We start from the raw sequence: 11285 nt of genomic DNA on the forward strand, positions 1-11285 counted from the left end.
CTTGTTGTTTTTCCCCATCCCATATATGTCTGTAAGAGCCACCCATGCCACCCTCTCCCATGGCATAGGGAAAAAGCTCTGAGCTTTTGGTCCTGTATGTCCCCTGCCCTGCCATGGACTCTTCTCCAAAACCTCTTCCCTGAGCCCCCTCTTCTTCTTCTCTCCCTGCTAGCAATTTTGTCCCTAGTGGGTTCTTTTCTTCTCTTCACCCCTCTGCTCCTCTGGAGAGAGGTGGTCCCACTATCTGCACTAACCCACAACCCCATCCCAGCAGCTTCCATCTCAGGAAGGGTGGAAAAGCCAGGCTGAGCTCTTCTGGCCCTGCACAGTCCAACTTTAACCCCATGGGATCACAGGCAGTTTCTCTCTCCCCCAGTCCTGCCTCCAGGACTGCTCCCCACATTAACAGTTGTCCCCTGGAGGAGACCAGCCCACTCAGTGCATCACTGGTGACCTGTGACTGGAAAACTACTGTGGAGACAGAGCCTATGCAGGGAGGGGAACTACTGGAGCATGGTGGCGTCTGCTAGCCCCATGCTGCCAGCCCCCTGCCCTACCCATGCTGCCAAACCGCCAAGCCCTGCTCCAAAAGCTGCCAGCACTTGAGCTCCCACCACTTCCCGCTCTGGCTCTTTGGCCAGCACTGCCTGGCACAGGTACAGCCTCTGAATAGAAAGCAAATTTTGCTCAAAAGCACTAATTTCTCCTGGATCATGGGGTATCCACATGGGTTCCAGTGGTGGCAAAGGGAGACTTTGAATGTGTTGCTTGAACAGCCTGAAAAGCTAAAGTCAAATCCCATTCTTCCCTGGGCAGCGGTGTTCCTTGTCTGGAAGGCTTGGATGAGTGAGGTCTTGCTATACTCCAGCAATGAATCTGGTACCTTGGATCCACAGCCATAATCCCTTCCTTGAAGAAACTCCAAAGATTCACAGAAGTTGCTTTAATTGAGCTTGCAAGGAGGCAAAGAATCGACCCTGGGCAGCATTCCCCCAGAACCGGGGATTAATTTCCCTCATCATTAACCCTCTGGATGATGCTCCCTTCCAGAGACAGGTGAGGAACCTGGTGTACTGCACCTCATTTTTAAGGTTTATCCCTAAAAACCTTTCTCAGGAAGTGCTCCGTGCCACAGAAACATTTAGCTGGATCCTGTATCTGCTTCTGGACTGTGGGGTGTCAGTGGCAAAGTTACACAGGACATTGCTGAGTTGTTTTGTGGCTTCACAGGGAGAGCAGGGATCTGGGGAATATGACCTTGTCACACTTTTAATTAAAGGCTGAGAAAGAGCCTCTGCCTGCAGAACATCTGAGGCTCTGTGTGAGATGGAGTCCCCACAGCACTTACTGGAGTGTGGGGCTGTGGTGCTGGGGTGGAAATATGCTGGTGAAGACTTGGAGTAGCAGTTTTGGTGTGTCAGGATGTGCCCCTGGTTACAGCTGTGGAATTCTGTTCATTGCCCTGTGGGGATGGGGATGTGGGCACGGGGAGAAGGAAATGGGTTGAGGGGATGAGCATGTGGGGATGGAGATGAGGGATGAGGATGCAAGAATGGTGGTGCTGTCCCATAATCCCTGGGGCTGACAGAGAGATCTGCTGTGTCTTTGGCAAGTTCAGGGGAGAGGAAACAAAGCTCGTCTGGGGCCGGGGAGGGGGAGGGGGGGCTGCAGCAAACGCCTCCAACTCTCCAACTGCCAGGATTGACGTGGGATAATGCTTCATCCCAACTGCTGAATTCCCTGTGCTGAAAGTGGGGGGGATCCACTGCAGCCCCAGTCCCAGTGCAGGCTGGCCTGTCTTGGAGAACTGGGATCTTCTGGTGCACTGCAGGCTGGGGCCTGGGGGGCTTTGCTGGTGCGGTGGACAAGGGTCTCTGAGCTCTGAGTATTTCATAGGATCGGAGAATCATGGAATAGTCTGTCTGTGAAGGGTCCTTAAAGACCATCCAGTTTCATCCCTCCCCCTTCCACTGGAGCATCCCCCGGCGAGGCAGGGCCCATCCTGCGGGAGGGCCTGGGGTCGCGCTGGGCGAGGGGACCGGGAGTGGGGCGGAGGAAGGATCCCAGCCCGGCCCCTTCCATCCCCCGCCGCTGCCGGCCCCGCTCGGAGCCAGGAAAATCCCAAATCCCATCATCGATCCCGCACCGCGACCGCAACTTTCCCACGGCCGGGAAGCGGCCGCCGGCCCTGCCGAGCCGCCCCGGGAGGGGCGCGGGGGTCCCGTCCGGTCCCGTCCCCCCGCCCGACCCCGCCGCGCTCCGCCCCCCGCGGGCCGGGGCGGGACCGGGGCCGGGCGGAACCCGCCGCCTCCCCTGCCCGCGCCCAGACGTCCCGGCGGCGGCGAGCGGGCAGCTGAGCTGCAGTCTCGCCGCCCCGCTGCCTCCTGCCGCTCCATGGCCCCGGCCGCGGCGGCGGAGCCCAGCGCCCGCCGCCCCCGGGGCACCGGCCCTGGCCCCGGCGGGAGCGGACGGCTCGGCGGCCGCCGGTGAGTGCGGGGACGGGGGGACGGCGGGGGGGACACGGACACGCGGCACCGGCCGTGCGCATCCACATCCACCTCGGGCACGCAGAACCCCGGCGGGATGCGCGCCGGACACGGAGCGCCCGTGGGCGCTGTGCGCCGAGGGGCACCGGCACCCACGGACACGATGTACCCACGGATACTAATCTGCTCCCACAGACACCAGGCGCACGCAGGGACACCCAAACACGAACGAGGACACACACCACACATACTCACATGAACAGCCAGCTGTGCACAGATGTGCACGCACACTCTTGTGCAAGCCCACACAGAGGCACACACATCTTCACACAGCCAAACTCTGGGAGCTCAGCAGAACTGCCCGATCCCAGCACTTTTTGCAATTCCCGAGGCTCTTGGCAGAGGATTGGGGTGAGGAGTAGCCCCGCAGCTGATCCCCACGCAGGGTTTGATGTAGACACTCGAGAGAGAAGTGGGTGGAAATTATCCCAGTAGATCCTGGAGTTCGGGATCGAGAGGGCTGTATGCACAAGGGGCTGAGGCATGGCATGGAGGGGTCAGCAGCCCCACGGCTCTGTCTCACCTCTAGGTGGGTTTGGATCCTTGCTCATGAAATCAGCGAGATGTGTCTTTTGCAGCGTGAAGAGTAGGGGAGATGGGGGTTAAAAAGCTGGGAGTTAAAAGTGATACCAGCTGGGAGTACAGCTGGGAACTTCATTGCTCGAAGGCCGAGTGGGATGTGAGCCTGTGGAGCGGGAGATGGGATCTGTGTGTCTGTACCCCCTGGATAACTTGGGCCGTGCCTGGGAGCAAGGAGGTAGCCTCTGGACGCCATCCTTCCATCCCGTCCCCTCCCTCCATGCTGGCAGGGATTTTTCAAAGAAGCAGCAGAAGGCAGAATTTCTGCCAAATTCGGAAAGAGTTTGGTCCTGATTCCCTGGAAAACTCAACCTATGGATTTTTCTTTTACTCTCCTTTCTTTTCTCTTGGCTGCGAGGATTTGCAGGGTGCTTGGCCACAGCCTGCATCCTTGGGTGCCCTGCCAGCCCACACCACTTCCCAGAGGCAGGAATTCTCTCTGGAAATCCCCCTGAGCCACTCATTCCTCCCCCTCCTCCAAGTGAGCAAAGAGGTCTCTCCATTTAAATTTAGTCTGCATTATCTTGAATTTGGATTTATTAATTATTTGCATCTGGTTCCTATCAAAAAAGTTGAGCAATGCAGATGTCCTGATTTCAGCACTGACTTGAGGGAGAAACACCAAATTTGTGGATTTTCATTGTCTCCTTAAACAATGGCCTGTCAGAAGCAGCCAGGAATTACGATCCCACTCCCATCGCAGGGGTCTGACATGTCAGACTGAAGCAACATCTAACTTGCATGAGCTCCTCACCATGGATGACTGCAGCTCATTTCCCAGCCATGGAGATTAGTCCTAATTAGGCAGAGCAAATCTGGGTAAGGCAAGCTCTGATAATTAGTGGGATGTTTCCACACACTTTCTTTTGCCTGAGGGTTAGAGAGGCGTTCAGAGCATGGCCCCATTTTTTAGGAGCAGTGAGGAGTTTGGAGAAGTCAAGGTGAATGGAGCTGTAGCTACTGGTGGTTCTGATGCCACTCATTCCTCACGTCCCCATTTGCCCATCAGGAGCCTCCTGCCTGGGGTCAAGCACAGGGTGGAAAGCAAAAGGAGAGACCCGTGTGTCCCCAAATCACCCCAGCACCGTCTTTCCCTGGATCATATTCCAAGTGGCCTTGGTGGCTCCTGACTGCTGTGACCTGATGATGGGAGGCAGGCACGATGCTTCTCCACACCCCGGCCCTGTTGATAGTTGCTTGGTGCAGGTGGTTTTGTGTTAACCCCTCCTCCATCCCATCCTTCACCTGGGAAAACCAAGGTCTTTGTGTTGTGGAGAGGGGAATAAGGGGCACTTCTGACCTTTGGGTTGTCAATCCCAGGGCCTTCAGTGCTGCAGCAAAGGTGAAAATCTGTCACAAACCCAGTGAGACTCCAGGACCAGAAGGTGACTCCCACTGGGAAGGGGATAATCCTTCCCATGCTGTGGTAATTAGCATTACTGAGTTTATGTGGAAGTTTCAATGAGGGAACTTAATTAATTATGGTTGATTAATGAGTGTCCCCCGCTGGAGCATGGATTTTGTCACTGCATTGGGAACACTTGTGTCAGGTTCACACAGGGAGGTTTTATTCCTTGGGAACGAGCCCAGGGGAGGCTCTGGACTGGGAGCTACCAGTGGATGCTGGGATGGTGGCAGAGTTTGCTCCTGCTGGGAAACCCCCAGAAATGTCTGGCAGATTTTTCTCCTGTTCCCTGTCTCTGGAGACCTTTATGTGTAGCCAAGGAGGGGAACTTGAAGTGAACTCAGAGAACTAGGGAAGGAGGAGTCACTGCGCAGGTGGGGATATGAGGGCTCAGACCACCGCAAGTATCCAGCATGAGGGATGCACCATGCACTGGGGTCACTGCTGCTCCCCTGCTGGCCTTGGCTTCAGTCTCCTGCAGCCAGGATGGGAGGTGGGATGGGGAAGGAGCTGGTACCTGGGTACTGCTCCTGTGGCCGCCTCCTGCCCTGTGCCGGGGGCGGCGTCGAAGGTTGGGTTGAAAAGGAGTTATTTTTAAGCAGCACGTCTCAGTGCAGACTGTCATTCCCATTCTACATACCTTCCCTGTGGGTGGGAGAACTGGGGGGGCTCCGGCAGCTCGACACAGCCTCATACTCAGAAGGTCTTGGCTGCCTGGATCCCCTTTCCTTGTGGAGAGGGATATGGGGAAGCTCAGCCACCATGGGCTTGGATGTCATAGGCTCCCCAGGGCTTGGATGAGGCAGAGAGGGCTGGGCTGTGCTTCCTGGTTTGGGGTCTCGCCATCACTTTGGCCTTTAGACACACTGCAGGCTTTGCTGGCTGATTCAGCAGCAAAATGCAAAACCAGTTTACTCCCAAAATGAGGAGAGCATCTTTAAAGTCTTTAGGAAATGAAAACAGACTTTAGGAAAAGAAAAAGAAAACAGACGTGGTTTCTGTTTGTTGGGCATTTCTTGTGTGTTCATTACAGCCAGGGCTGCTCCTGTGCCAGCTCCCGGGGTGATGCCCTACACAGGCCTGCAGGATTCTGCATCCAGGGGGGGATCCTGGGTGCAGAGTGGGATCATGCCCCACTGTTGGGGAGCAGTGCCTGGGATGGGGCATGGCAGCAATGGGAACACTCTCGCTGGGGAGATGCTGGGTTCCCTTCTGTGTGGTGGATGCTGTCCTGCAGTGAAGCCCTTTCCAGGTGGGAACCACGGAAAAGAAAAAGCTCCTGGAAGGATAACTGGCAAGAGGGATAAACCTACGAGGGGAAGGCCCTCAGAGCTGCCTGCACTTTTCCCATATGGCACTTCTTCATCTCCAGCCCATCACTGAGCTGGGTGGCACCTCCTGTGGCACAGGACTGGAGTGGCACTTCCAGATGCCATTATAGCTTCTCTTCCCTCAGCCAGAGGGAGATTTGGAGGCCATTTCTGCTTTTTGATAGCCTTTGATGTTGGAAATTCAAGCTGGCAGTGTGGTCATGGTAGGGGCAGAGCATCCCAGGGATGCCCAGAGGATGTGAGGATCTGCCTGCAGGAGCAACCCTTCCTAAATTCTGCTGTACCAGCACCCAGCTCTGCTTGCTGTCAGATGCATTGGGATTTAGTGTCAAATTTTAGGAGAATCAATCTGCAAAGGCGGCCAGAGAGGATTGAGGTGGGAGGGTGGAGCCAGCAATGTGCCTTCGTGATGGGAGGGATTAGAGAAATATTTGGGTTTATTTTAATGTCAGGCTGATTGCGAGGATTGGGAGCTTAACCTGGCAGCAGAGCAGTGCTCATCCCACTCCCATACGACATTTACAGTTCCATACTGTCATTCCTTCCCACCAGGAATGGAAACCTCAGAGCTGGTGAGCCACAAATGCCTCTGGGCTGGACGGAGGTGGCCAGGAATGCTGAGCCACTGCCTGTCCCCAGCATGGGAGCGGGCTGTCCCCGAGCCCCAGTTTCGTGAGCTGTGTCTGACGCCGCTGCTCTAACATGGGATTCATCCATTTGCGGGAGTGTCAGTGGCTGCAGGGTGCAGGAGGGGATGGCAGCGCTGAGTTTTGTATTTTTTAAATTTATTTTTTCTAAAAGGGTTATATAACCTTGGGGGTTCTATTAATAAAAGTAATGGTTTTGAACTCTGGGAGCAGCCAGCCCCAGCAATGAGCAAGGAAATGCTCCAAGTTCAGAACACGGTAGTGGGCACATAAGGGACGGGCACTTTGGGCAGGAATAGTGGCCAGGGCTACAGAGGGTATTCCCCGCCAGCAGCCAGATTGGTGGCATTTGCCTGTCCCTCCTGCCAGCACCTCTGTCCCTGTGCCCAGGGAAAAGGGGAGGAGGTGGGAAGGGGATTGTTTCAGCCCCAGTGTGGTCTGGACCCTGTGGATGTCGGGTGGGTGGGCACCTCTCATCCTCCTGTACCCATTCCCAGGCAGCCTGAGATGAATCCCAGACTGTATCCAGAGCAAAAGTGTGGCAAGAGCAGCCTGGTACAGCCCAGGTGAACATCACCTAGACCCAAAGCATTGTCCTGGATGAGATCCAAAGCATGCATGGTCCTCACAGGCAGGATTTGGGAGATGCTCATAGTCCTCACAGGCAGGACCCCAGTGAAGCTCGTTCTCTCCATGGGATGCTCTTTGTCCCCACCGGTGGGACACCAGGGATGCTCCTGGTCCCTGTGGACACTCGTCTTGATTGCACAGGAGGAGTTAGAGAGGTTAGAGGAACTGGGGTTAAAGAGGCCTGGCTGAGGCTCCAGAATAAAGCAGGAGGTGCCTGGCGTGTGTTCAGTGTGAGTTTGGGGTCGTGAGCTGTGGGGGTCATGTTGCCCCCAGTCAGTGTCCAAGACCTTTCTCTTGCAATGTAGAGGGTCATTCTCTTCTGAATCCCTAAGTAGCCAGGGTTTGCTATAAAAATTAAGAGAGTTTGAAGCTAAGATGGCAATTATAGAAAATTAAGATATAACCTTAATCAGGGCATCTGGAGGCAAAAAGCCCACAACCTTTGGGATGTGTTCAAGTGTTCAGTAGTTTCCCTTTAATACCAAAATATTTAAAGCCTCATTTTTCAGGATGAATATTACCTTGGGTTTATTGTGTTTCTCCCTTTGCCATATGGGATTATCAACTTATTTTTCAGAAAGCCTTAACACCTGGGGTTTGGTCTGGTTTGTTTGGGACTTTATTTTTTTTTCCCCTTTAAATCTCCCTTACTCAAGTTGTCACAGCTTGACAGCCTTGTGCCAGGAACAAGCTGTCATCCTGGATCTCATATCTTTGATTCCTTCCCTCTGATGCTAATAACACGTTAAGATGATTAACTGGGGAAAAAAAGTAGCATTTTTCTACTGTTTGGATGCTGGTCACTGGCTCTCAGCACTTCATTCATCTTGGGGAATGAAATTGTAGTGGTCACCCCTCTCCTTCTGCAGGGCTCTCCTTGTGTTTAGTTTCTGTATTTGATTTGCTGAATATCCATTATTGTGTTGTCCAAATGCTTTTCTTGACAGTTTAAGATGCAGTGGGGTAACAAGCTTCCTCCCACAGCATCCCTTGGCTGGGGGCCACCCTGCAGCTCTCCCTGCTCACATCCCCTTCGGGATGTTCCTTTGGGAACGGCCTGGGCAGCATTTCCATGCTGCCAGTGCTGGGAGACATAGGAGAGTGCACGGACACCCCATCCTGCCGCAGCCCCACTGCCAGCCATGGCTGGGCATGCAGCACCACTCTGCGAGGGCACGGCTTCCTGTCAGCATGAGCTGATTCAGATTTTTTTAAAAGATGTTTTTGGTCTGGGACTTCTCTGGGACTATTTTAGCTTCCCAGGGTTCCACTTATCCCAGGCACAGTGGTGCCTGCCCAGGCTTCCTGCCAGGCTGGTCACCTGCTGTGTTGGGCAGCAGCTTCCACACCTTTTTGCTCATCTAGGAAATAAAGTTCTGGATAAAATGGCACACCATGCACTGTAAATCCCTAGATGTGGAGTTTTATTTTGGTGTGAGTGAGGGTAGGATCCTGGGGATGCACTGAGCAGGTCAGAAGAAATAAGAGACAGCAGAAAATTGGGAAAAACACCTGTTTTAGCTTAAATTCTCCATGGATTGGTGGGTCCTGCCATCTAATGAGTGTCTTGATGTTGGTTTAGGTTTTTGGGTCCTGCTTGGATCATCACTCACAGGGCTCTGGGTGGTGTGGCTGTGTCAGACCTTTCATTTGAGTTTCCAGGTGCCTCCGTTTCCCCAGCAGATGAATAAATAGCCCCTTCCCTCACTGCTGTTGGGGCAGACTGGGGGTGGCACCTTCTGCAGGTGTTGTAGGACTGGGGTACCCAGGACAGGTCCCTTAGGCTGCGATGCCAGCGATGGCGCTGTGCTGGGTGTGGCACAGCAGGGTCCCAGCTGTCCTCGCTTCCTGCGCAGCTCAGGGGTTTAGAGGGATGAGTTTGGGGGCTTTGGGAGTCTTGTTGGAAAGGGTGCCTCAGCCCTTCATTCCTGAGTGGGGAGACAGAAGTAACTTGAGGAAAGAGGGGAGCAATTGGGCAGAGCAAAGCTGCTTGTCCCTGCCTGGTGTAACCTGTGGGCTCGGTGTCCTTATGCTCCTGTCATTCAGGCTCTGAGTGTCCCTGTGGTGCCCATGCTTCAGCATCCTGGGCACTAGGACCCCCAGTGATGCCTGCTCACCTTTTTCTCCTCCCATCGTGCAGGAATTGTGGCTGAGCCAGAGACGATGACTGCAGAGAACGGCGAATCCAACGTGCCTGTGCGGGAACTGGAGCATGGAGGGCCCAAGGTGTCGGTGCCCCTCGTTCCTCTGCGGCGCCAGGGCCGCCGCCTGCTGCGCACGGCCCCGACGGAGCCCTCGCTGAAAGGGCAGCTCCGCATGCGCTCACCCGCGGGGGCCTTCGTGATGGTGGGCATCTCGGTGGTCCTGGTGGGCATGACCATTGCCGTGGTGGGCTACTGGCCTCACCGGGGATATGGGGGCAGCGGGGCCAGCGCAGGGAACACCAGTGTGGTGGGGGACATGAGGAGGGAGGTGGTGGCTGGGCGCCACATGCCCCACAGCGAGAAGCTGAAGCTGATCGGCCCTGTCATCATGGGCATTGGGCTCTTCATCTTCATCTGCGCCAACACAATGCTGTACGAGAACAGGGACATGGAGACCCGGCAGCTGATGCAGAAGGGGCTCTACAGCCTGGAAGTGGGCCTGTCTGAGGGGACCGGCCCCGAGGACGGGCACTGCCAGCATGGGGACAGCCAGGCCTTGCCCAAGGCCAATGCTGAGTGTGTGGAGGGCTGTTACCAGGTGGACCTGTCCTGTCAGCCCTGCCCCAGCCCTGGCAGCAAGTGGTCTGACTGCTACGGCCCCAGCCGGCTCCAGGCCATGGCTGAGTTCCTGCAGCACCCGGCAGCTTCCCCGGCGATCTCTCTCTGCAGCCTCCGCTCCACCGAGGTCAACCTGAGCCTCCCGTGCCACGCTGGAGCCGAGTCCCTCCTGTCCTCAGCTGTGGGAGCATTGACTCTGCCCATAATCAAGCTCAACAACTGCTTGCTGGATGGGGCAGCACGGGTGGCTGATGGGAGGGCAGAGAGGGGCTCTGCTGAGCATCTCCCCAAAACACCACAGCTCTCCCGGGCTCCGGTTTCCATTGGTGACAGCACTGCACCCTGCAGCCAGGCTGGTGATGGTGGTGATGGCCATGTTGTCATCAGTGTGGATAACAGTTGTCCCGGTGCAGAGCCACTGGTGGATCTCAGCTCCGATGTGCACCTCCACACCCCGGGACACTCCAAATCCCTGGACCTTGGCCGGCCGGGGGTGCTGCTGGTGGCCCCCATCAAGGACCGTAAGAACCGGAGCTGGCCTCGGCTGGACCATGTCAGCCTTGTGGGCTACGCCAAACTGGAAAGTACTGGCGAGTCCTCAGACCAGCTGCTGGAGCCCAGCGAGCCCCCAAGCCGGGGCGAGCCCCCACCTAGCTCCTGGGTGGTGGGGATGGAGCAGGGCACACGGGTCTGATGTCCCCACCACCTCTGGGGACAGTAACATCCAGTCCCTCATCCTGGCCCCCAGCACCCACCAGCAACCCCAAAACCCCACATCCAGGAGGGGTTTGGGGGCAGCATTTTTAAGCCAATGCCAAGAGGAGGGTCCTGACCCTCCGCTCCTGGGTGAGGACTTGTCTAAGTGGGATGTCCTGCCAGGTGGATGCCCTTGGCCTTACAAGCCCTTCTCCTGGTGGCTTTTCCAGAGGAGTCCTCGCTTTGAGACCCCACACAAATTGTGGGATAGGGACATGGGGGCAGGTGAAGCCCCACCAGCCCCAACAGCACTTTTATCTCAGCGGGGTTAGGGTGGGGAGATTCTTTGGGGGGTGATGTCCCCTTATCCAGCCTCGACCCACCAGAAAATTTGCTTAGCCAGAGCACGTAGGCCCAACAGGGCTATTAAATATTATCTGGATGCCATGTGGTGCTGCCTTGCCTTCTCCTCTTGCCTGTGGGATGCTTGGGAGGGGCAGTGCTTCCAGAGGGTCTGTGAGACCTTGTGCCCCCACCCAGACTGCACCGGAGAAGGGGTGCTCCATAACCAGCTGCTCAACTTTCACAGGATGAGGTGATAAATACAAGGTTTGGGATTTTTATGGAGAGAAGGGAGGTAGAAGGTGCCCGGGAGTTGCAGGCAGCGAGCAAGGTGCTGCTGCCCACCT

General features: G+C 55.8%; 1 protein-coding gene across 1 annotated transcript; it reads left to right on the forward strand.

Annotated features, from left to right (window-relative positions):
- The first annotated feature begins 2294 nt into the window (after positions 1 to 2294).
- Positions 2295 to 11043, forward strand: TMEM200B (transmembrane protein 200B). The gene is made up of 2 exons (XM_030290564.4): positions 2295 to 2486; positions 9279 to 11043. The coding sequence occupies exon 2, from the start codon at positions 9302 to 9304 to the stop codon at positions 10592 to 10594; it is 1293 nt and encodes a 430-aa protein (XP_030146424.2). The 5' UTR covers positions 2295 to 2486; positions 9279 to 9301; the 3' UTR covers positions 10595 to 11043.
- Positions 11044 to 11285: the final 242 nt, after the last annotated feature.

The sequence above is a fragment of the Taeniopygia guttata genome, chromosome 23 (genome assembly GCF_048771995.1).
Source record: "Taeniopygia guttata chromosome 23, bTaeGut7.mat, whole genome shotgun sequence".
Taxonomy (NCBI): Eukaryota; Metazoa; Chordata; class Aves; order Passeriformes; family Estrildidae; genus Taeniopygia; species Taeniopygia guttata.

Excerpts from the sequence above, each read along its gene's own strand:
- TMEM200B (XM_030290564.4), top strand. The coding sequence starts at position 9,302 with ATGACTGCAGAGAACGGCGAATCCAACGTGCCTGTGCGGGAACTGGAG.